Genomic DNA, 27,127 nt, shown 5'->3' with positions numbered 1-27,127 from the left:
GGAGTCTGATTGGTTGATATTGTTGTTCTTCCTATGGGTTGAAAACCCGTTCAGCTCCTTCATTCCTTTCTCTAACTCCTCCATTCTCAGTCAAATGGTTAGGTGCAAGCATCCACATCTGTATTTGCCAGGCTCTGTCAGAGGCTCTCAGGAGATAGTAAATCAGGTTCCTGTCAGCGAGCACTTCTTGGCATTAGCAATAGTGTCTGGGTTTGGTTTGCATATATGGGATGGATCTCCAGGTGCGGCAGTCTCTGGATGGCTTTTACTTCAGTCTCTGGTCCATACTTTGTTTCCTTATTTCCTCCGGTGAGTATTTTGTTCCCCCTTCTAAGAAGAACTGAAGCATCCACACTTTGGTCTTCCTTCTTCTTGGGCTTCATGTGATCTTTGAATTGTATCATGGGTATTCTGAGCTTTTAGGGTACTATCCACTTATCAATAAGTGCATACTATGTGTGTTCCTTTTGACTGGGTTACCTCAGGATGATATTTTCTAATTCCATCCTTTTGTCTAAGAGTTTCATGAGTTGACTGTTTTTAGTAGCTGAGTAGTACTCCATTGTGTAAATAGATTTTAAAATCTTCTATATCCAAAGTATGATAGGAGAAACAACTAGAGATCAACTAGCAGAGTGTATTTGTCAGTACTGGCAGCTATAACAGAACGCCACTGATTTTAACTACCAGACATTTACACCTGACATTTCTAAATGCAGAATTCTGAAACCAATGCTGGGTTGATCCATTTCTCAGGAGAGGACAGGAGGACAGTCTCCCGACTCTCTCTATTCACCGTGTCTTCATTTTTGAAAGAAATAAGACTCTGGTCTCTATTCCTTGTCAGGGCACTAGCACCATACATGACAGCTCTGTCCCCTTGGTCTAAACACCACAGAAAGACCCAAGTGAAACAAATACCAAAATAAGAGGTAAAATTTCAACAACTGAATTATAAAGGCAACCCAAACACTTCTTTTTATTGGGAAAGAACGTACTTCTAAGCTCCCTGTGCATCATAGAGCAAGTCTTAGGTGTTCCATGGTGTGAGTTTAAAAAGTCTCCCAAATGCATATATGCTGTCACTTAGTTCCTAGTTTGTGGTGTTATTGGGGGGTTGAGCAGAACTGTTTGGAGGTGGGGGTCTATCCTAAGGAAGTAGATCACTGGAGGATGTGAATATAAAGTTTCAACCTGGTTCCCAGGCCTTTCTCAAGGTTCTGTTTCCTGCCTGTCAAGAAGTTGAACAGCCTCCTCTTTGCCATTGTCCCTGTGACTTGAAACAGTGACCAAAAGAAATTCTTCCTATAAGTTATTTGTCTTAGTTGTTTTAGTCACAGGGATACAAAAGGAACTAAAACAAAAACTCAGTATCTCAAGAGTGGGGCTGTTGCTGCAATTGAACCTTACATAGTTCTTAACTATCGAAACTGACTCCCAGGCAGATGGAGAAGATGAGACAGAGCTGAGTAGGTGGTGCTAGTAGGAAGGAATTCAGAAGTCGAAAGGGTTTTAAGAGTAAACACTGCTCATGAGGTTTTACATGTGATAGTGACTACAATGGGGAATGGATGCTATAGGCTCTCGAAAAAATGTGTTTACATTTTGTATATGTCTTGATATTTTTATGGTAGGCTAAAGTAACAGACTAGATAACTTGGCAGAGGAAATGCTAAGGAAGTCCAAAGCTATGGTGTGGGCTCTGATTTTACCTACGTTTGTAGTGAGTTTAAGGAATAGAAATATTAGCAGAAAGACTTGGAAAACTTTAGTTTGGTCAGAAAAGTCCAGGTAAAGCTTGGTTTCTAGAAGACATGATTTCTAAAGAGATTTGCAATACTGAAAAGCAGCCACTGGCATTAGAACGACAGGCCACCAAGGCATCCTGTTTTCTCTCCAGCATGAGAGGATCTCTACTGCTCAACACAGTGATGTTGCAGGACATTTGATCATATTGAGAACCTCAAGACTGCGAACTGGAAAAACCCAGTTGTAGTGTGGCTCAGCCCTAGTGCACCCCTTAAATTCAAGAGCTACATAAAGACAATCATAGGTCAACAGGCAGGGCAAGCAACCAGCAGACAGGGAGTGAGCATAAGAAAACAGAAAGGGGGAGTTATTGAGTTGAACAATGGTATCTAAGACAGCAGGGAGAAGCAGAAAGGCCTTTCCCTCCTGAAAATCGGTGGAGTGGGAAGTCAGGTGGCTGCTTTCTTTGCTTCTCTGAGCTAACAGGCTTAAACCTCAGCATCTGGCTCCTGAGTATTCATTAGTAACATCAGACTTGGTGATTTTGTTTTTAAAAATAACGCAGAGTGGGATATTCCACCCATTAAGACCAGAAAAAAAAAAAAGAAGAAAGAAAGAAATTAGAAGACTCAATAGAACAATGTATAGAAGACTTGGTGCTCTTGTTTATAAATCACACATTTACTGACAAAATGCTTAGTTTAGGTGGACTTGACAATCTAGGAAAAGTTAACTAGTTGTATTTTTTAAGGTTTCATTTGTAAATGTGTGTGTACATGAGCGTGTCCGTGTGCATGTGCAATTGCTTCAATGCCTATGGATGCCAGAAGAAGGCACTGCATCCCCCGGAGCTGGAGTTACAGACAATCATGAACCACATACTGTGGCTTCTGTGCACTGAACTCTGGTCCTCTCCAAGTGCAACACCATTCCCTCTTCACTGGTGTGTTAGTCTCTGCAGCTCCTCAGTTGCCGTCGTCTTTTTATTATTACATATGTATTGCAATGAACTTAGGGAAGAAGAAAGAAAACTATGCAGTAACATTTACAATTCCTAACACACAATGAATTACAGAAACAGTAATTTTATAAAATGTGTATAGGACATTTATGTTAAAACTTAAATGCTAATGAAAAGAATGGAAGAAAAGTAAAATAAATGGAAAAACATAATATAGTCATGAGTTGGAAAACACTTACAGTGAAGCTGTCTATATTTCTCAAACTGAAGCAAAACTTGAAGATAAGTAGCCTAAGCCTCTTTTCAAATGAAAGGCCTATTTTATATCTAGGTTGTTAATTCATTCTTCCTTCACCCCATCCTTATTACGCTTTGATCACAGTATACTTTCTACTTTTGTTGTTAGGCTAGATAGCTTATTTATATAATCATTTCATTTATTTTCTTTTTGTGCGCCCATGCTCTAGAATTTAAACTCTATGAAAACAGGAGCTAGGTTATATTATGAATCACTTTAGATATAGCACTGAAGACACTTGCTCATCTTTAGTGAATATTATTTGTTCAATAATAAGCATCTGCTAAGTGATCCAGTGAAGGACTGGACCAATAGGAAAGGACAAAAAAAGTCAGGTAGGAGTTTTAATTCCATTTTCTATGGTGATAGGTGGTCTACATATTTATCATTTTATAAATTATCTATTCAAATTTTTAAACTTATTTGGTTCTTATTATATATCAGATCCAAAGCCAGACCCATAAAACCTGGTATATTTTCTCACAGTTTACAGAAATGCCATCAAGAGAGGACTTGTTATTTCTATTTATTTCCATATACAGCCATGTCCATTGAGGCACAGTAAAATGAAGCACCCTTCTTATATGGCCAAAATGGAGTGTGTTGGCAGAGAATCCACAGCTGAGACTAGGGAGATCTCATGCCTAAGCTGTGTACCAGTCCAGAACTGTACACTCTTTGAACCTCGGCTGTAAAATAAGGTGGTTAGATCAACTCAAGTCCTGACCTGCTCTTTGTTAGGCAACAAATGAGAGTGCTTTGAAGAAATTTATCCAATATGTTACTCAGCCTTTCACTATGACAAATATCATTAAGAAACAACTTAACAGAGGAAATACTTACTGTGTCTGTGGTATTAGAGGGTTAAGTCCATGATCAGCTGGCTCCATTGCTTCTGGGCTGTGGTCCTGGTAGAAGAGCATAGTAGAAAATAAGCTACTGGCTACAGAGCAGCCAGGAAGGGGAGAGAGTGAAGGAAAGGGGCAGGTCCAAGATACAACCTTCAGCAGCATGTCTCCATAGCATTCTTCCTTTAATTACATCCCAACATCCACATCTCCTCTACTTCTAAATACAATGTCCAAAATTGAAGACTTCAGTGAAGTAAACCAATGACTTGATCAGTGCACACATGATCAAATAAATTTTATATAAATAAAAATATTATCTTCATAGACACACAGGGTTTCACTACTAATCTCTTATTCATATCTCAATCCACCTAGCAATCAAGATTAACTACCACACACACACACACACACAATTCAGGTAGAAGTTACAGAGCTGACAAACCTAGGAAGTCCAGCCGTTTCCAATGCTGATGTGTTTAACCTCTTCACTCCCCTCATTTGTCAACGGACAGTGACAGTATCCATCTATCTTTCCTCTAGCTTCTGTAGGGAATTATAAAATGGATGACTGAATACAACAGTTATGCATTGTCTAATATTTCTGGAAGCCATAAATCTTACCCCAAGTGTGATGTTTTGCATGTACCAGGCTTAGGGAGAGGCACAATTAGAAGGTTTGGCCTTTTTGAAGTAGCTGTGTCACTGTGGGTGTGTGCCATAAGACTCTCATCCTAGCTGCCTGGAAGCTAGGATTCTAGCAGCCTTCAGATGAAGATGTAGAACTCTCAGGTCCTCCTGTACCATGCCTGCCTGGATGCTGCCATGTTCCTGCCTTGATAATAATGACTAAACCTCTGAACCTGTAAGCCAGCCCCAATTAAATATTGTTCTTATAAGAGTTGCCTTGGTCATGGTGTCTGTTCTCCGCAGTAAAGGCCTAACTAAGACACAAAGGTAATGATAGGGAGATGTTGCTTCTATTGAAGACCCCAGAGGAGAATGTATGCATTCCTTCTTCCAGCTCCTGGTGGCTGAATAAGTTCTGATTCATGGCCACATTGCACAGATCTCTTTCTTCACCTGTACTTTGCTCCTCTATGGGATCTATCTATAATCCTGGTCAGATACAATCCTAATTTCCCCCCACCCTTTCCTTGGCATCTCTTAACATGACTCTCTTTTACCTCATATATATCATGCTGAGGCCAACTAGTGCTTTCTGCATATACATGGGTAGGCTACTAGCAGTAACACCCCAAAAGAAAATGAAAGTCCATTCAACTACTATGGATCCGGGAACAGTACTGATAGAATGACCCATCTATATTATGAACAGAACTAGTAAGATGATACAATATGTTAAAGGGGGGTTTATTATTGAGACACAAAGAATCCTCAGTTCACAAGGCTGAATGTCTCAGTAGTCTCAAAATGGCACTGAAGGCCTGGAGGACTCCTGGAGAGATGCTGGTCTTCAATCTACCTTGGAATCCTGAGGACGTAAGTTCTAATATCAGTGAAGGAATGCCACAGTAACAGGATCTTTCCAGCTCAACTCATCAGCAAGTGTGAAGCAAAGAGCAAAGCTTCCTTCATCCGTGTCCTTTTATGTAGTCTGCCAAAAGAAGGGCAGTCCTGGGTCCTGGGTCTTCCTGCTTCAAATACTCTGACCAAGACATCTTTCATTTCCTCTCTGTGACAACATACCTGACAAAAGCAGCAAGAAATGAAGTTTTGGTGGCTCACCCCTGCAGAGCCCTGGCCATCATGGCTTTAGATTGCTGGTCTTGTTGCATTTGCAGTTAGGCAGGCAGAGAGAAAAGAACGTTGTGATATTCACTTATTTTCTACTTTGTCCTCAGTCCATGACCTCACCCCAAAGAATGGTGCCACCCACAGTTAAGGCAGGTCTTCCTGCTTCAATTATTTTTATCTAGATAATCCCTTGCAGGCATGTCTGGAAGTTTGTCTCCTAGCTGCCCCTAGATCCTGTCACGCTTACATCATTATTACATACCACAGATGTGGTGATGCTGTTATGGTTAAAAATAAAAAGAAAATGAAATTTCCCTCTCCAACATATCTGCAAGAAGTTACTCATGAGCTCCTTGACTGTCTGTACTGGAATGGCAGCTGATCTTAAGCTAGGTTGTATATAAATAATCACAGCTTCGATAAGTTCAGGATTGGAATGAGCATGTCATATAGAGAAGACAGCATCTCACAGCACTCCTCCCATCCTCCACCTATATTCTATCTGCCCCTTCCCTGTGATACTCCTTGAACCTTCCGGGCGAGGTTAACATAGGTGCACTCAGAGCTATGTGCTAGTCATTGAATCATAGCATGTTGATGGATCAGTTACAAATCTCTTCACTGACCACTACCTGCTGCTGTGAATGTAATTTCTTATCTCTCTTATGGACACTTGTCACAGCACTAGATTACCCTGGAAAATCCAAAATAGTGTCAAAAGCTTTTCCTCATTCATACCTGCAAAAACGTTACCATGGATTGTAACAGTCACGATTTCTGGGGCTTGAGGTAGACATAAGTCCTCAGGAGCCATTGTTAGTCTCCTGTGTGTTTGCTGTAAGGTCTAAAAAATCAAGAACAGGTGGCTTGGTCAAACAGCAACAGCAAAACCACCTGAATAGAGTGAACATCCATTGAAACAAGAAAAGCAATGAGAACTAGGAAGGGATGGAAGGAACTTTAGCAAATATCCTATGCCAGGACTCTTCTGTTACTTGGTGAGAAAGTCCAGTACTTGCTTCTGAATATTTCTCGATGTACAGAAACAAGCTCCCAGTATAGCAAATTGCTCCAAAGAACCAAGCAATCAGCATCCTTCTGCCTGTTGGTGTTGATGTTCAGAAACAGGCAAGGCCTCTCCAGAGCTTGTATTAATATGTACAACACTTCACTCACATGCAGAATTGATTTTTCTTTTTATGCACAAAATGTAGCAGTTTTATAACCTTTCTGGTGCTTGACAAAGGCCATTTATAACCTAGTTTCTCCATCACCCTTGCTGGCACCAGTCTCAAATATCTTGAAGAATTCTCTTGTGCATTTGTAATTACAAATCATACTTAGGCAAAATGTAATTTCCAAGAGAGCTGACCTCCTTTTTTTATTGTACTGGTTTATGGAAATTAATGTGAGTGTGTGTGTGTGTGTGTGTGTGTGTGTGTGTGTGTGTGAGTGTGTGTGTGGGGTGGGTGTTGTTATTCCTATAGTTTTAGGAAGTTGTAGAGGAAACTGTGGAGCTGGCAGAGGTAGGTGTGGGCAGAGACAGGGCATTTTAATCAGTGCTATCTATTGATGGATGAAGAGGGCTGAGCTCTGGGTGTTATCTTAGTGGAAATGACAGCAAAGTGACGGAAATTAAGACCTGATACCTTGTTCAGAAGGAAGGGATGTTAGGATTATGTACCTATCAGCAGATCTAGAGGTGAGCTTATCCCATCCAGTGACAGAAATTAAAACCTAGGTGAACTTTAACATGCGGTCTCCCATTCACAGAGGCAAACACAGAAAATTGTGCCACGCTGGGGTCCTGGAATATGGGCATCTCTAGGGCTTGCTTAGGGACTGAGGGCGCCATGCAAGGATATGTACACACTAGAAAGATTTGTGAACAGTATGTGTGGTCAGCATAAGGAAGATTCAAACCTTTGCAGTCTCATTTATTTACTGATGCTGAGACATGGTGCTGTTAAGAAATAAGATTTCAGTGGCTACATGGAAGACAATGAAGAGAAGCCAGGCTGTTTAGGAGTTCTCTCGACATTACTTTGAGTATAAAAATTGCTTACTTAGAGTCCCAGGAATAAGAATGGAAAGGAGATCAAGTTAATAAAGCAAGTCAATATGCATTTTGAATGCCAATTATGTGAAAAGTTCTGAAGTGAGGTATGCACTCATAATTATGCTTTTATATTTAAGCTTCACAGCTAATCTATACTTACATTATGCCCATTTTACAGATAACAACAATGAGACTCAGAGAGGGTAGCAACTTGTCTAAAGTCACACAGTGAAAGGAGCTTGAATTTAAACTCACATTAAAGTTTATTTTTAATATACTTAGCAGCCTCTCTCTGTGACCATTATAGTAGGGAACCTGTTCAGTCAATTATTATAAAATCAATTAAGATGACCCTGGCACAATTTCGGTGAAAGTCTATGTTCGAAGTATTTTGACTTCTGGACCCCATCTGTGTATAGGAAAGATGGAACCTGCCACCTCCGGCACCATAACCACCTTGTCCTTTCTCTAAACAGTGTCCTGAGGAACTGAAGCCCATGAAGGATGGCTCTGGCTGCTATGATCACTCCAAGGGCATCGACTGCTCTGATGGCTTTAATGGAGGGTGTGAGCAGCTTTGCCTACAACAAACACTGCCTTTGCCCTATGATACCACCTCCAGCACCATCTTCATGTTCTGCGGGTAAGTCTCCATATCTAAGATCCAGCAAGTCCCAGATAGCACCAAAGAATCTGTGGGCAAATGGTCAGGAAATGCAACCTGTCCCAGGCTAGGGCTGACCTGCAAGGATATGGCCTTTTGCTTCTTTTGCTTCATACCCAATTCGGTGTGCAAAAGAAGAATGGCTAGGAGCTAGAGAAAGTACCCATGGAGCTGAAGGGGTTTGAAGCCCCAGGAGGAACATCAATATGAAGGAACCAGTATCCCCCCAGAGCTCCTTGGAACTACAATAAAAGAAAACACATGGTGGAACTTGTGGCTCTAGCTGTATAGGTAGCAGAGGATGACCTAGTCGGTCATCAATGGGAGGAGAGACCCTAGGTCCTGTGAAGGATCTATGCCCCAGTATAGGGGAATGCCAGGACCAGGAATGGGGGTGGGAGGGCTGGGGAGCAGGGGGAGGGGATAGTGGATTTTTCAGGGGAAACCAGGAAAGGGGATAACATTTGAAATGTAAATAAAGAAAATGTCTAATAAAAATAAAAAAGAAAGAAAGAAATCAAAACAATTCTTTACAAGTATGTGAGTATAGGCATTCATGTAGAAGCTTCCTTTTAAGGTGTAGATGTTGTCCCGTTCTGCTCTATGTCCCTGCCCCTTCTCTGTCTCTCCTTGCAGCTCCATCAGTGTATGTTGAGCCAGATTCACAGATGTTGAAGATGAGAGTATAAATCTGCCAGATTGCAAACTAGATCCTGTGAGAAGTCAGCAGTTTGAGGCTTAGTGCTTTATCTTTCTGGGTCCTATATCTATCTGGGTCAGAACTACTAACTGGGGAATGGCACACGTAAAGCATGAAAGGGTTTATAGACTTCTTCTGGCTTCTGAAGGATTCAGGCTCAGATGCTTTTATTACTATTTTTCTTTCTTCATTTTCTATTGGTGAAGGAAGGCTTGGGGTTGAATTCAGTGCCTTTCAATGCCAGAAAAGTATTCTACCATCCGCAGATGGACAACAGTGTGAGAAATGAAGAAGCAACACATTCAGATAGAGTCCCCTATGGCCTCTCCCTCTCCCTCTCCCTCTCCCTCTCCCTCTCTGTCTCCCCCTCTCCTTCTCTCTCTCCCCCTCCCCCTCTCCCTCTCCCCCTCCCCCTCTCCCCCTCCCCCTCTCCCTCTCCCTCTCCCTCTCCCTCTCCCCCTTTCCCTCTCCCTCTTTCCCTCTCCCTCTCCCCCTCTCCATTTTCCCCTCTCTCCTTCCCCACACCTCTCTCTCTCTGGGCTGCAGCTAACTAGTCTGTGAAAGATGCTTATCCTCACACACAGGGGCAGAGCACATTTCTCCAAGTGACTATGTGCATGGTGCTTCTGCTGCCTCAGCACCTAGAGTGGTGTTTGGTCCTCAGTAACCCCTCAAGAAAATAGCAACATCTTTGTATTTCCTCTCCTGTTTATTCCTTCTCTTATTTGCTCATCTTGGCCTTTCTGTCACTCAAAAAGAGTCTGTGATCCCTGTGAGAAGTGTCCCAGACATTCTCATTACCAAGTGCAGGAGAGTAAGAGACAGAGCAGCTTTTACAGTCCTGTGCATCACAAAAAAGGTGGCAGCCAGCATGGGTTTAATCCCAGTTTGCCAGAAAATTAATTTAACTTTTGTGGTTCTAGTACACAGAGTTCAGTACTTATTTCAGGGTCTCCTTTCCTGCCCCTTTTGAACTCAGGGCTGCCGGAGCCTTCAAGCAGGTGTTGAAGCAGCTCGCTGGAGGCCTTAGATATGTATCAATAAAATAAATAAGAAATAAATTAGCGTATGCAGACCTGAATTTTATGGCAGTCTCTCCTCGGCTTAAGTGACTGCAGGGCAGTGTTGAGTAAATTATGCATGGATTCAGATCTGCAGGCTTGCATACAGAATCAGCTATGTTCTTATCATTGTTATTTTCCTCTCTTGCTATGCACTTGGGGGAGGGTGCTCTGCAGAAAATAACAGTCACAGCAGCAGCCGCTGGAGTAATGGATTTTGACATCAGAAATCATCAACACTGTCTACCCAGTGTGCACTGCAGGGCACCTTGGATTCAATAGACAAATTTTAGTCCCCAGGACTACCTCTGTCCTTTAGGCAGTAGGTGAGCCTCCCCAAACTCCTGACCTTCCTCATCTGTAAATTGTTGATAATACCTGTCTTGATATAAAAATGGTTGTGGAGCATGCAAAGTACTGCCTGATTTATTGTCCTGTTAACTAATAACATTTAAAGCCATACCACTGGTAAAGTAGCTTGTGGCCTCCTTCCTGGTTGGCCTTGGGCACATTACTTAGGACTGCTTAACTCTGTGCCTCAGTTTCCTCCTCTGTAACATAGGTATAATAGTCTCTGTATATGTGTTTACTATAGAGAATAATGCATTGCACCATATATATGCGAGTATTGAGAGTGCTTTCAAGCTACGTACTTTGTGGAACTTAGTAAGTGCACTGAGTGACCTGGTGAGAGTTGTTTGCCTCTAGTCTGGTGACATGATGCTCTCCACTTCGCTTTTCTGGTCTGTGAGACTAGACATTCTGACCTTCTGTACCATGAAATTTCTGTGAAAGTGTTAAACACGATTGGATTAGAGCGTGGGTGAGCTGTTAGAGCCCCTTCACTGTTGGTAAACAACACAGAGAAGGAAATCAAATGCAGGTTTCCTAAAACCCACTGTAGTTTCCATGTGCTTTGGAAGCTGTCTATTAAGGATGCAAATGAGAAGTTACCCACACTTGTTAGAAGCACTGTAAACAATGAAGGCTATTAGCAGGTGCTTGTGAGAGAATTGGCTGAGAGGGAAGTAAGATGCTGTTGAATTAAGCAGGGTAAACAAATCAGACCCTCCTTTTCTTAACTCACATGAAGCTCTATGACCTTTCTAAGGTTGGATGGGAGCAGGCTGAAAAAAGCTGTTTGCAGCCAGGTTAATAACAGCAGCTAATGATTCATTAAGCACTGCTTACATGTCATGACTGCTTTCAGTGACTGCTCTGTTAACCCTCATGACAAGTCTGCAAGAAAGGGACAGTCATGATTTTACTGATTAGAAAACCCAAGCACAGAGGTTTGGAGGCTTGGTGGCTTGCCCAAGGTCACAGAGCTGGTAATTGGGGGCCATAGGAATTCCAACTGAGGATGTGTGGCTCCAGTTCAGGCAAGATAGATCGACTATCTTTGCCAGCCTCTAAATATATCCAGCTATGGGATCTTGGTGAAGTGATTCAATCTCTTTGAGCCTCTGCTCTTTAATGTAGGCTCAGAAGTGACTGTTCCCAATTGTGGGGATTAAGTGAAATTATGCAAGCAGAGCGACTGGCAGGTGGAAAGAAGCATTCAGTAAACTGTGTAATTATTAGTTTAATAGGTAGAAAGCTGTAGCATTTAAGTGTTCAATCAATGAAGTTTAGATTGTGCTCTCTACTCTGTGCCCAGTACCTTGAACAGAGCCTAGTCCATAGTGGTGCTCAGCTAATAATTATTTATTAAAAGGTCTTCACTTAATGTAAGTCAATGTAAGGCATTGCTACTCTGGCCTTCTCAGTTAACATTTCCAGCACATCCCTATCTTTATGCTACGCCCATGGCCTCAGTCGATGGGATTTTAACAACACTGTTCTATCTGCAACTCCTCTTCTCCCTGTCCTCAACTCATCCAGACTGTCGGTGGTCCTTTAACCTGAACATCTCTGTTTTACTTTCTAGACTTAAGACAGGCATCTTCCTCTCCAGCAAGTTCTCCTGACTATCATGGAAGTGGTGAAAGAGATGTACAGTTACCTCAATGATGGTTGATAATACCAATGCCTACAGATAAAGACTGCTTAAACTGTGGCTCAATGTTTGCCAAGTGGGATAGGAAACATATAGGAAGGATTTTTTTCTCTTTGTCATTCTTATGTATCTGTGTCTGATATATTATATATAATTATTATAAATGGTATACTGAATAAAGCATTAAATAAGCTATAGAGTTAACTATCTAAAATGTTTTTAATTCAACTCATCCTTTGATAAGGGAGAGGATTACTTAAATTTGCCTGTAATTTATTTTATAGGGGTTGGAGAAAGATTGAGGCAGGGTATCATGGAGCCCAAGCTGATTTTGGATTGACCATGTAGCCAGAAACCTTAAACTCCTTATCTTTCTTGCCTCCACCTCCAAAGTATTGAGAAAACAGGCACCACTATACCTACCATTTATAGCTAATCTAATTTTACTTGTGATATCTTATAGACATGATCTCTGGCTAACTACCCAGATTACCAGTCTGTCACCAGACCAATACAGTCCATTGTATTTTTTTCTTTCTCTGTGAACTCCATTGAGTTCTTCATTTACCTGTTTCACTTTTACCATCATACCATGTCCCCTTTAAGAACAGAAGGTATATCTTAGGCATCTGAGTGTCTGTCTTAATCATTACTCCATTCCTGTGGGGAGACAATGTAACTAAGGCTACTCTTATAAAAGAAGACATTTCATCAATGGCTTCCTTATGGTTTCAGAGGGTCCATTATCATCATGGCAGGGGGCTTGTTGGTAGACACGTGTGGTACTGGAGAAGTAGTTAAGAACTACATCCTCATGTATAAGCAAAGACAAAGAAAGAAAGACTAGGTCTGGCATAGGCTTTTTGAAACTTCAGATCCAAGCCCTAGCCACAGACTTTCTCCCACAAAGATGTACCTACTCCAATTATAACTCTTAATCCTTCTTAAATAGTGCAGCTTCTGAGAACTAAACATTCAAATCTATGAGCCTATGGATGCCATTCTCATCCAAGCATCCTCAATGTTTGTGCTACCATTTTCTACTGCTTGAACCAAGGGCTTCTTTAAAATTTTAATATCCGAACAAGAGAATTTGCTAACCTTGGGTTTGTTATATTGCTTTTGTGTTTGGGATTTTATGAGATGCTAGCAGTGCAGTGAAGCATTGAGCATAGGTTCTTGTTGAAACAGGACAAAGAGGATACGGATAGCAGGTTGCTGAGCCCTTCCTTGTTCCTGATAGATTGGAGCAGAATCGAGATATCCAATGTGACTGACAGGAACTTTGAGATAGGTTGTGAAGTCACTGGCCTCTAAGCTGAAGCAATTAGAATGATCCTTATAGATGGGGAGGCATTGCCTTCTGTGAAGACCCCAGTAAGTTGCCTAGCAACTGAGTTTATCTGCCGTGTTTGTGTGGGTGAGTTTATAATGTCTACCACACACATTTCCAAGAGAATTTAATTTTATCCACATAAATCTGATGCATTTTTTTTGTAAGTTGCTAATATAAAGATAGGGCTAAGCAAGAGTATTATAGGGAATGAAAGTGAGAAAGAGAAAATAGTTCTGGGAGTCTGAAATTAGAAAGTTACTCAACATAATGATAAATTTAGCTCTGTGCTTCTTGGCAATGAAAGTAAACAGTTAAACAAACACATGAAAACAATACAGTAGATTATGTAGTTGTCTTTGCTTAAGAAAAAGAAAGTTATGTTTCTTGGCCATATTAACTGAGACATTTCTCCACTTGTTTCCATGTAAACAATGTGATATTTTCATCAGCAGTTTTAAATTTTCCATATTTCTGCGAGTGGTTAGAAAGGCAATCAAGGCTCACAGCCACCTGAACTACTGTTAGGAGGAAAGGCTAGGAGCTTAAACTGTCCTAAGTATTTCTCAGCTCCAGTTTCCACGCAAAGGCATTTAGCCAATGGCAAGATAGCTCAGCAGTTAGGGTGCACCTGTTGCTCTTCCAGAGGATGCAGGCACAGTTCCCAACACCAACATGGTATCTCACAGCCATTCATAACTCCAGTTCTAGCGTATCTCATGTCTTCTCTAATCTCCATGCATATCCAGGCACACATGTTTTTGTTTGTTTATTTTCACAGTAATACAAGCAGACAAAACACTCAGATATATAAAATTAATAGATCTTAAAATTTGTTTTTTTAAAAAAAGTATATTCACGCACATGGTCTCAGAAACATACCATCCTCAAATCATTGTAATTAATCTATGGGTTGATTGTCCTGTTTACATGTTATGGGAAGAAGAGGAGATAAATACCTGTGAGTATATCTGCAACTAAGAGGAAACCCCTTGTTTTCATTCCCTAAACTAACATCTGCTCTGGATTTAAACAACACTGAGCTAGAGAATGCAGACACTGGATTTTATTTTGAGCATAGGAAAACGTGAGTATTTACTCAAACACTTGTCTTGTGGTACTTTCTGCCTGATGGGCTAGAACTAGAGCTGTATCCCTTTGCCCCAGAGTTGAAGGAGTTAGCCTTTACTACCTACCATAGTATTAGACACTTTTCTCTGTGCTCTGGAAAAAAAACACCAGACAAGCAGCAAGTTCAGAGAGGAATGGTTTACTTTGGTTCTATGTCCCCTTAGGACACATTCTATCCCTGATAAGAAGTCTTGGTAACAGGATATGGAGACAGCTGCTCACATTGTATTCATAGCCAGGAAGCAAATAATGAACAGCCCTTGGGCCCAGGCTATATAATCTCAAAGCTCTGCCCAGCTGCCTACTTCCTCCAGTGAAGCTCCACCTCTTGAAGGTTCCAGAGTCTTCCCAAACAATGACTCCAGCTGGAGGCCAAGTGTCCAAATACATGATCCCGTAGGGGACATTTCAAATTCAAGTCTGTATTCATTAGGGTTCTCTAGAGTCACAGAACTTATAGAATGTCTGCATATGTTAAGGGAATTTATTGGTATCACTTACAGTCTATTGTCCAACTAATCCAACAATGGGCACCTGTGAGTGAGAAATACAAGTCTAGTAGTTGCTCAGTCAAACAAGATTAGGTATTTCAGCTGGTCTTCTGTATAAGCCAGAATCCTGAAGAAGTGGGTTCCAACAGATGTGCTGACAAGTAAGTACAAGCAGGCAAAAAAGAGCAAACCCTTACTTTTCCGAATGTCCTTATGTAGGCCTTCAGAAGAAAGTAGGGCACAGATTAGGGTATGCCACCAAGCCTGAACTTGGAATTGCTCTGTCTGATATTGGCCTTGAACTCAGAGATCTGCTTGCCCCAGTCTCCTGGAATTAAATGAATGTATTACCTTGCCTGGGCCTAAGCTTTTCATGGCCACTCGACCTCAAGATCTGGATCAAAAGCATGTGTCACCCGCTGTCAAGATCCAGGATAAACGCTTTTGTGTTTCAACTTCAAGATCTGGATCACAGGTGTTCCCTCCATTTATGGATTGTAGTTCATTCCAGATATAGTCAAGTTGACAGTCAGGAATAGCCATCACAATCCACCCCTTGTCAACTTGACACAACTCATATCTCATGTCCAAATGAAATAATATCCAGGTCATAAATACACCTAACATGATGTAACTATTACTCCTCCAATTGCAAACACATTGTAAATTTAGAATAGGTCAATGTCCCTTGGGAAAAATCCATTTAGTATTTCAACTTAATAACCATTGTTGCTCTCTTAACTGATGTTAAAGAAATTGGAAGATAACACAAATATCTATACAAATGTGTTCTTAACAAAATAAAACAGAAGTACTTGTGCCACTAATGGGCCAACAATAGTCAAACCACCACAAACTCACAACACTGAGTTACCTCTAGATGCCTGCCAGCTAGAGTGAAGTTTTGGGTTAGAATCTAGGATCTTAGCAAGTTAGACAAATGAGCAATATCTGAATACCTCCATGTGAGATTCTTATCAAACACTCATTATCAACCACCGTGTGTTCATTAATCATTTTCAAATTATCAGCAAATGGAGAGAAAGACATAAAGCCCTTCCATGTATTTTGCAAGATACTTTATTGTAGGCTTCTGTGAATGCTGGTTCTGAGAATTGGTCAAAGTCTTATAAAAGAAGAAATAGCTAAGTGGTCAGACCCATAGAGGAAAAGTCTGTACTTCAGGTTCCCAGTGTATCAGGGGATGGTCAAGAGTATGATGAGTTCTGTTGCAGAGAAACATATTTTTATTGTAAAATACACACATTCCCAACTTTTAAGGTTTTTTAAAATTATATTTGTAACAAGTTAACTAGTGATTTTGACAGTATTGAAATAATAATCCTCCCTTGCACCTTTGTCTTCCTAGAATGAACTGCTGTTGTTTCCTACAACTTTTGAGAGTAGCTCAAGTCTACTGTATAATGAGCCTGCAGTGTCCAGTGGGCCCTGTCATTCCTTTCTCTCCCTTTCTCTCTTTCCCTAAGTACCCCGTTCTCTCTTCTTTTTTTTCTATTCGTTCTCTTCCCCTCTCTCCTCTCCATTTCCTTCCTTCTTGTTTCTTTGCTCTCTTCCTTTTTCCCCAAATAGACTTCCAAAATTATTTTTTCTAGAAACATCCCACTTTTGTTTAGGTAAAACCCCAGATCTATATTGTATAGGGAAAATCTTTAGATTTTTATTTTGTTATCTTTGGGGCAGACGTGAGACTCACCATAGGAAAGACCCCTGTGACACTGATGGAGGGAATAAGACAGTTGATGTTCATAGCTACTGGCCCTGCTGAACCAGCTGATAGGCTCCTGTTCCCATATTACCATGGCCATCAGAAACGTAGTTCATCCCCATATTTGTCCAAGTCTCTGACCTTGGTCAAAGAAGTCAGATAACCCATGCCTCAGATTCTCAATGTCAATGTAAGAATGAAATTGCTCATCTCTCCACATTACTATGAAGGTTAAATAAACAAACATACATGCTGTTGACCAGACACAGACAAGGTTTTATGGGGCTCCGGACAAATTCCCATTCAGTTCTATATTCCTTCTAATGTGGTGAGCATGTTAAGCTTAGTACACCCGTCCTTTAAACTAAAATGCCCACTCTGGATCTGTACCTATTTTCTCTTTTGCATTTGGCATATGTATAAATATATAATTTCATGCAGATCTTGGCTGTTTTCCTGTGAGCCTACGCTCTTTTGAATTTCTGTAAGGAAAAGCCTCCCTAACTACAGAATGTTCTAAAGAAGCCATATAATTATATGGCATCTTACAAAAATAAAATTTAAAAAGAAAACAACAGCTAAACAGACTGTCACATAGATCTTTCTGTGAATTCGGGTGGCTTAGGAAGAAGAACTGTCACGTCAAAATTCAGAAAATCATTGCCTTTGTGAATCTGTTTTTTTGCCCTGTGTCTACTAGGGTCTTACAGAGCTTACCCTAGGATGTTCTATATTTTCTCTCTCCCTCTTTCCCCACCCTTCCCTCACTCTCTCCATCCTTTCTTGCTGAACCATAACCCTTTTTTGCCCCCAAGCAAAAGAAAAGTCCCTGAAATCTGCAGTTTTGGTGTTAAAATTGTGCACATAGACTCACATCCACATATAATCAATCATAGCTTGAGTAACACCCTGGGTCTACATCTTAACACTGTTGTTGAGTTGTCCCCGCTTGTCTCTGGTACTTGGTTTTCTTGTTTGACAATAAGAGCAGAGCAGTGCCTCTCTGGGAGGGTGAAGTGCCTGCTATTGACTTTGTGGTGAATTCCCACAAACTCAGTGTCTAAAACCAATACAAACTTACTACTCTACAGCTCTAACTATCAGAATTCCTCAAGATTAGGCACTGGCACTGATAGTTATACTCAGGAGACTTTGCAGTAGTATTCCTCCTGTATTTTCCAGATACTGGGGACCTGAGGCACCCTTGTATCTCTGGTTCTCAGGTAGCTATCTTATAAAGGCTTATTTAGTAACAGTGTAACTTATGTGGATTCATGGTCTTGGAGGTTTCAGTCTCTGGATGTTTGGCCCATATTTTGGGCGTGCAGCACACAGCACAGCACATGATAATCAAATGGCTGAGCTGGAGAAGGATGGCTGCTTACTTCATAATAGCCAGGAAGGAAAGCAAAGACACAAGGGCCAGGGTCTCAATATCTCACCTAACGGCAGTCACTTTCCAGATACCTAAGATTCTTTCTGCAGCCCCTGCTACTCAGTAGTTTCATTAAATCCCTACTGACTGGAAAACCACATATTTAGCATTTGAGACTTTGGGGAGTTATATCCAAATCACAGCAACAGGTTTGAGAAACAAGATATGGGCATTTTCTGAGCCATTACTCTACTTATTTTGGGTTTTAAGTAGCAGATCAGGTAGCCTATAAAATGTGCATCTGTACAGTAATGGATATAGGATTGAGCTTTGCATATACAGATGTACATATATGCAGTACAATTATTTTGCTAATATATCATGCATATTAGTTACACATATAAATATAATTTGTGCATATCATTCACTCATAATGAATGGCACATAAGAAATTCTTAATTCTATATTTTGACAAGAAAAAGAAAAGAAGAATCAATTGAAATTTTAAGAAACCTGGATCTACAGAGAAGGTAGAGGCTAGGATTTACACTCCCAGGAAAGTATAACTGGATGAGTATAGGCAAATGACTGTGCTCACAACAAGTCTAATAGGTGCTACATTGATTTGCTACTATATGAAAAGTGCTGTTTTATAGCCTAAGTTATCTCTAATTCTCACATCAGCCCTTTGATGAGGGCTGTAATTATCCTCATTTAATAGATTATGACATGGAACCTGGGAAAATTAATAGACTTGATCAAGGTCATATGGAAGGTGATAGCACAGCCTCTATTTGAACTCAGGAGTAATTAGCTCCAAAGTCTGAACTTGATGCCTTATGTCTCCCTTAAGTAAGCTAGTGAAATTACAATGAATATTCTAAAGTAGATTATACATGCCACCTTCTCAGCCTGAGATCCTATACTGCTATGAATTTACAAGGAAAAGGGAACGAATCTATTTGTTATTTTAAGAAAAACAACAAAACAAAGTCATCCTGTCTTCTGGAATGTGGAGATGTCTTTGTGGAGGATCTGAACCCACACAAAGACTCACAGTATTGCCTGTCTGTAATTCTTCTGCCCTTATAGTTAAGCCAGAGAGAGAATCCCAGAAGCTCAAGGACCAGCTCTCCTGATATACACAGTGGCCAATAACCGTGATGGAAGGTGCAGATCAACACCTGAGTTTAGCACACACCTCTCTCTCCTCTCTCTCTCTCTCTCTCTCTCTCTCTCTCTCTCTCTCACACACACACACACACACACACACACACACACTCACATACATAGTGTCTTTGAGAGAAAGAGTGGAAAAATAAAAACTTTTGAAATATCTTCTGGATATGAAAGACAACTCAAGTTGAAATGACCACATCTTTAGAAGAAAAGAGGGCCCTGTATCAGACTGGTAGCCCAGAGGCAAAGCTACAGTCAGGAGTTCCACAGAATTTACTAAGATGCTAGAAAGACTGAAAGTAAACAGATGAAACATTTGACTCAAGGGTTAAGAAAAAAAATATATATATATATGTACACACATATATATATATATATCAAAACAAAATAAAGAAAGCACCAGGAAGAAATTGATCCAAATAAAGGCAGATGTAAATGAAATAGGTTAGGGAAAAGGTACAGAATTTAAAATTCAGAAAGCTTGGTCAAGAGAGGGAGGGGGAGCTATCTCAAGTAAATGCATTAGAAGTGAACAAATAAACAGTGAACAACGGACAGAACTGTGGACACAAAACCAGTAAAAATACTTAATGGCAATACTGTGTACAATATTAAAACAACACACATGGAGTCTTGATAAAAAGTATTACATTCTTAGAAAACATAAATTCAAAATTAGAGCCATGAATACACAGAAAATACAAACAGACAGAAAATGTAAAAATAGGAGAACTAAACATGAATAACTTAAAGCAACAAAAAGGAGAATTTTCCACCTTTTGCTATAACTCCAACACTTTTTTTTTTGCTATTTAAAATCTCAAAATTTATTGTTTCCTTAATTGAAAATGTGGACAGAAATATTTTTCTTTTTTTATTAGATATTTTCTTTATTTGCATTTCAAATGCTATCCTGAAAGTTCCCTATACCCTCCCCCTGCCCTGCTCCCCTACCCACCCACTCCCACTTCTTGACCCTGGCATTTCCCTGTACTGGGGCATATAAAATTTGCAAGACCAAGGGATCTCTCTTCCTAATGATGGCCAACAAGGCCATCTTCTTTTACATATGCAGGTAGAAACACGAGCTCTGGGGGTACTGGTTAGTTCATATTATTGTTCCTCATATAGGGTTGTAGACCCCTTCAGCTCCTTGGGTACTTTCTCTAGTTCCTCCATTGGGGGCCTTGTGTTCCATCCTATATATGACTGTTAGCATCCACTTCTGTTGGACATATTAGAACTAGTTAGTTTGATTATACCAAAATCAAGTCACAAAAAAAAGAGCAATAATTTTTCTCAAACCACAGATAACTAAAGAGAAAACATAAGAGAAAATGTCAATGGGACATTCCTTCGGCTGGTTGGTTGATTTTTGTCAAAAAAAAAAAAAAAAAAAAAAAAGAGTCATCTTGGAAGAGGACACCTCAGTTGGAAACTACCTCCATCAGATTTGGCTGTGACCAAGTCCATGGGGCATTTTCTTGGTTAATGTTTGATGTGGAAGGATATGCTTCACTGTGGATTGTGCTGTCTCTGGGAAAGTGGTCCAGTGGAGTATAAGAAACAAACTGAGCAAGGCATGGGTAGCTAACCAGTAAGCATCCCTTGATGGTATTTGCTTCAGTTTTTGTCTCTAAGTTCCTGCCTTCAGTTCATGCCTTGAATTTCCTCAGTGAAGGAGTGTGATCTATGTTGTAAGTTTAAATATCCATTTGTTCCCCCAAGTTCTTTTGGTTGTGGTGTTTTATCGTGGTAATAGAAAACCTAACTAGAAAACTCCTGAAATGGAGAAGATTGTGCTAATATGCATTTTAACTCTTGAAATACAGAGCCTCTTTACATGGGCTCTATAAGTCAAGGACTACATTATATATAAGCAAAAGTGTAGGTAGCTTGTCCAAGGTTTCACAGCTCCTGGGAAGCAGAACCAAGATTGGAGCTCTGTTGGCCTGGATCCAAAATATGTAAGTTACGTAATCATAATATTGAAAGTGTGATGTCTTCCATAAATTCTGTTAATATTCTCCCCAAAAAACCTCATGACAAAAACAATCTGAAAATGTTTTTACAAATACTTGATGAATGGCCATGAAAACTTGGTTTCTCAATTAGAAGATTCTAAACCATGATGTTGCTGTAAGAGGAAGGATGAGATAAGTTTTGTTGCTGTAACAAATTAACCATCAATCCAACCAGAAGAATACATAAACAAGGAATCTCTTATTTGGCACCCCTTATTTATCTTACACTATTTACATTAACATATAGTCTCCAAAGAGCCTATAGCAAGGGAACACTGTACAGAATACAGTAGCATGGTTCTTCCACTCAACTGCATTGAAGACTTATACAAAGGCACACACACACACACACACACACACACACACACACACACACACACGCACACACACACACACACACAAGAGCATGTGCTCAGGAGGAGAAAAGAATGTGGTGGGTGTAAGATGTTATCTCTGTCACAATATAAACAATGAATAGTATAGAACGTTCTTGCTAGAAGCTACAATGGTGGATCTGTGATTAATAGCTGTTTCTTCAAAGGATTGGAACTCTATTCCAAGCACCTATGTTGAATGGCTCATAACCACCTATTTTAGTAATGTGTAGATATTAAATAGAAAATAAACTCAACTGTGCATGACTATTGTGCATTTATATTTGATCTATGATAAAAATGACATTTCAAGTCATTTGGTGAATAGATGGGCCCTTTGGTCATTGTTTAGACAATTTAAAGTCATTTATTTCAAAAAGTAATCCCTATGGAGTAAATTAGAAACCAACACATCATATATACCATTGGAAAACTCAAAAATAAACTGAAATAATTACTCCTACCACACACAAAATAAATCCCATCCATATCAAGTAGCTAATGATTAGAAAATGTTAAAAATACTAGATTAATATACAAAAAGACAGTTATATTATCTTGTGGCTTTTTAAACATTGCAAAAAACTTAGTTCACAGAGGTTCTATGACATCCAAATCAAGACTAAAACACAAACCCAGAGTAGAAGAAATTTGGAAAATATTTGGACAGTAAAAGTCATCATCCAGATTTGTACACAGCATGTACAAATCAATGAAAAGGGAACAAATATCATAGCTGGAAAATGGTCAAAGCACAAAAATCATCCACAGAATTAGAAAGGGCTGTAGTCTGAAAGCAATGCAAATCCAAAGAGAAATGAGTTATTTTTCCCATCCCAGAGTGACAATAATGAGCATCAATGATGTAGAAAAATAAAGTCCCTCGTTTATCAATGATGGAACTGTAAACTGGTAGAGCCTCTACAGATGACCATTTAGTAGATCTATCAAAATTTTAAAATTCATAAACTATTGACCCAGCAATCCCTCTTCTAAGAATCTGTCTTACGGAATACACACATGTGCCCAGTGATATATCTACTAAGATCTTCATTCTGGCAGTATTTGCAATAACAAATAGCTACAAACATCCAAAGTGCCCATCAATAAAAATTAGTTAAAAGCATTATGGTACATTTATATTGTGCAGTGCCAAATAACCATTTTAAAGACAGATCCATAAGTCACTGGCTTGAAAAACATTCTCTAACAACATTAGGTACAAATGCATATCTTATGAAAATGTGTCGTGATTTTTATGTGTATAATTAACTATATGCTTGTGTTTGCATATCTAGGTATACTATATATGATATTCATATATAAATGTGTATTTAAATGAGGATATACAACAGATAATAGTACTGACCATAGTACTGGAAGTAGGAGTAAGAAGAAATGTTCCACATTTTAGTTTACACACTCTGATTCTGTTTACACATTTAAAACAAGCATGTACATAATCACATTTGCGTAGGCATTTTATATATGAGTGGGTAAAAAAAGATATAAAGAATCAATCCTACCCAGTTTTCTAGGCAAAATAGCTGTTCATGTTGACTGGAAGCCTTCTGGGATAATGAGTGCAAGTAGATTTTATGGAGCAATTGCTAAATGCTCTGCACTCCGGTGTCCATTCAGTTCACCTGTGTGGAAGCTGTGTGGAGGGGGCATTTACTTGTACCTAAGAGATATGGAAAAAGATGGTGGGTGAGGCATATATTTCAGCAAGAACCTTAGACATGGCCTCTCTGCAGCCTTTGGACAGGAAATTGTGGCCTTTGGACAGGTAACCAAAGCTACCATGTAGTACCCTCGATGACAAGGGGGAAAATACAACAGAGTGACAGCATGCTTTGTGCATGGGAATATCATGGGTTTTTGCTGGAGTGATCTTGAATTAAGTTTTTAGTGCAACTTGTCTATATTTGACCTTCAGCTGGGTTCTGTGTCTCCAGCATCCATCAGCTACAAGTTCCAGCAGCACAGTTAGGTTACATTTTCCATCCAAACTACTCCACAGAGACAAACTTGGCCAATGAGTTCCTGAGTCATTTTATGCTCAAGTTTAAGTAATCTCCACTGTTTTCCAGAGGAAAGACAAATGAGACGGTGTGTGCTGCACGATGCTTCTAATCAGGCTTTAGTGTAAATAGAAAATACTAGATTTGGAAAATACTAGGATTGCAAAAGATGCTTGGTTACAAAACACACTTGAGCTTCAATATCACATTTGCCCCTCGTAGTAATATGAGTTATCTTTAAATCCTTTTATTGATAATATATTCAGTGGGGGGGGTGATTTTACTCATTATGTGGAAATGAATATATGAATGGGTCAGACCTTATAGGATAAGCTTAATATATAAAAATACCCCCATGATTGCTACTTACTGTAATGAACTTGATAGATTCATTGAAGCCTCATTTTCATAGTCAATATATTATGTAATTTCACGGTATCCAGAAGTTAAGTTCCCTTTTCATGTTCACATGCTCCAAGTAGCAAATAACGTATTTGTTTGGGTATCTGCAATTATGCAGCTGATTCTCTTGCCTGATTATTAATTTATGCACAGGTACTCTGCGCACATACCCACAATAGAACTATGAAAGGATATATACTCAAAACTTGTCACTTGTGTTCCTTTTCAGCTGTGAGGTTGCTGTTCCTCTTCCTCTACCTCTCCTCTATCTCAGTGGCCAAACATTGCCTAAGAAAACTCTTTCTTTACTGAAAACATCTCTAAATTGGAAATATTATTTCCAATCTCCATTCAGATGCCTGTTTGGTCCACAAAGGAGCCCATGCCTTCTTCAAAGGCATGTCAAGGGCTCATCAGGCTGTCAGACACTGAGAGACCAGGGGAGACTACTAATTTTGATAATCAAGCAGAAGTCATTTCTGCAACTATGTGAACTGTACTTGATCCTGATGGGTCACCTTTGTTACAAGGGCAATATAAACTCTAATTTTCCTACAGTATTCAACCTTGGTTGACAGATAGATTGAGAATTGTTTCTTATTTGAAAGACTCATTGATAATTCCCTGTGATTTTGTCTGCTGTGCCTTTTAAATCAGTGTGTTTGTGGAAAACTGTTTTAAAATGTACTGTATGTGTAGATGTGCATGCTGGTGTCCCCCTTGACTTCTTCAAACTGTCACAAATGACTTCCCATGAATTTATCAATTTTCAGGATTAATGAGATTCTCTCTAGACACCTATGCCCTAGATTGACTTCAACCAAATTAACTGTTTCCATGCTTAAACTATGACCTGTTTTTAGGCAAAAAAAAAAGAGCCTGGTTTTAGGTCACCTTCAGTGGGGGCTCCTAGCATGGAGAGTTAACTCTCAACTGTTTTGTCATGCAGCTGTGTGGAAGAGTACAAGCTGGCTCCTGATGGGAAATCCTGTCTAATGCTCTCAGATGTCTGTGAGGGCCCCAAGTGCCTCAAACCTGACTCCAAATTCAATGACACCCTCTTTGGAGAGATGCTACATGGTTACAACAACCGGACACAACATGTAAACCAAGGCCAAGTCTTCCAAATGACATTCAGGTACGGGGCAGATGCTGGCACGTTTACAGTCATTGATGGAGACTCTCAGTTGGGGAAGGAAAGTATGGGCAGCATGGACCAGAAACCTGTTATGTTGCTGAATACTCTCCACGGAGAGTTAGAAGTCATCACAGGGTACCCTGTCAGATACCTTTTCCACGGACGTTAAATGTAATTGTTATTTGTTCCACCCTTTTATTTTTTCAATGGCTGTACACACATTTTAATTTCAAAGTGAAATCATCCTGATAGTACACCTAATGATTTTTTTTCAGAAATTAATTAATCTTTCAGTCTACTGAAAGCCAAGTATCCTATAAATGCTATCCTGAATTTTCAAAAATAGAGACATTTAATGAGTTAAAAAAATAGAAAATCTTATCACCTAGAAACATTCCTCATTAATATTTTGCCACTGCTTCTAAAACACCTATCTCCCTCACTGTTCCCCTTCTCCCTCTCCATTTGTCTGTCTACGCATATACACATGTTTCTCAAGGCTCGTTAGAGATGCTTTGAAATTACTTTTTATCCTAGTAACATCATAAGGACGTTTTTTTACCCTGTCAGTTATATAGTAGTACATGACTAATTAAAGGAAACATTTCTTCAATGAGAAAGAACAGAATGATGGCTTGGTTTGATCAGGTTATACAAAAAATCAGCATGCAGAGCTGATGTGAAAGACTCTCTGGCCAACTAAAGAAGCCAAGGTCATTCAGGAAAGATGCATGGGGATGGAATGTATTTACACTTCTATAAAGATCATTATGAGGGTAGCATGGGAAAGCTTGATCCTGTGTAAAAGTGGATTGTCTTAAAACAACAAAAGCTCCCATAATTGTAGACAGTGATTCCTGAAGAAGAAATAAAAGGAATAAGTTATCATTCCAAAACGTAATCCTCATTATCAATAAAGAGACTGTAAGAATCAGCAACATCTTTGCCACACCCATCATTTGTTAATAGTAGCAAGCATCGTCGGAGTGGAAAGTAAATGTGGCCATCTTCTACTAAAAAAAGTGGATGTTAAACTCATAGCCACTATTTTTGATATTACAAATATTATACCTTTCCACTTTGTTATTGATCTCTTCACCACTGTTATTGCTAATATGTATGATAATTGCCATAAATATTAATTTAGCACAAGCCTAAAGTATTCCAACACCACTTACATAAATCTCCTTTCTGGAAGAACACAGACACAGCACCTTTGGTGAATTAGAATATTTTTGAGGAACTTCACCTTCTATTTTACTATTCTAAGCATGTGCGAAAATCTTGAGTGACTAGAGCCATTGACAGGTAGTGTTCAGAACCAGGTATAAGTCTCACTCTAAAACCTTGCTTTTATCTTTTAATTCAATATGCCTCCTCATCTCCCATTTTTAGAGACTAAAAAATGGAAGCATGAGTTCTCTGGAAGCATTTATCTTCATGGCCATCTCATGGTCTCTGTGTACTTTTCTTTCCTCCAGTATTGTCTTGGTCAATGCTCTATTGCTATAAAATGACATCATGACGACTAAAACTCTTATAAAGGAAAGTATTTCATTTAGGATGGCTTACACATTTAGAAGTCTAGTTCATTGTATTCATAATGGGAAGCACGGTGGGGCTCAGGCAAAATTTGTACTGGAAAAGGAGATAAAGTTCTACATCTAAACCAGTAGGCAACAGGAAGAGCCAAAGGGAGAACCACTGGGCCAGTGTATTTCAAACCCTAAAGTCACCCTCAGTGGTGCCATTCCTCCAACAAGGCCACACCTATTTCAATAAGGTCACACCTACTTCAACAAGGCGATACCTCCTAATAGTGCTATTCCCTGG

General features: G+C 39.6%; 1 protein-coding gene across 5 annotated transcripts in view; it reads left to right on the top strand.

The window, feature by feature from the left end:
- Astn2 (astrotactin 2) overlaps nt 1–27,127 on the top strand; it is a 1,023,735-nt gene that overhangs the window by 649,923 nt on the left and 346,685 nt on the right. For all 5 annotated transcript variants that reach the window (NM_019514.3, NM_207109.2, XM_030253680.1 and 2 more), the window contains 2 exons: nt 8,150–8,316; nt 25,106–25,294. In NM_019514.3, coding sequence (NP_062387.2) covers nt 8,150–8,316; nt 25,106–25,294 — 356 coding nt within the window. The remainder of the gene's footprint in view (nt 1–8,149; nt 8,317–25,105; nt 25,295–27,127) is intronic.

This window comes from Mus musculus, chromosome 4 (genome assembly GCF_000001635.26).
Source record: "Mus musculus strain C57BL/6J chromosome 4, GRCm38.p6 C57BL/6J".
In the NCBI taxonomy this organism is placed as follows: domain Eukaryota; kingdom Metazoa; phylum Chordata; class Mammalia; order Rodentia; family Muridae; genus Mus; species Mus musculus.
This window is presented reverse-complemented; position numbering and strand designations above follow the sequence as displayed.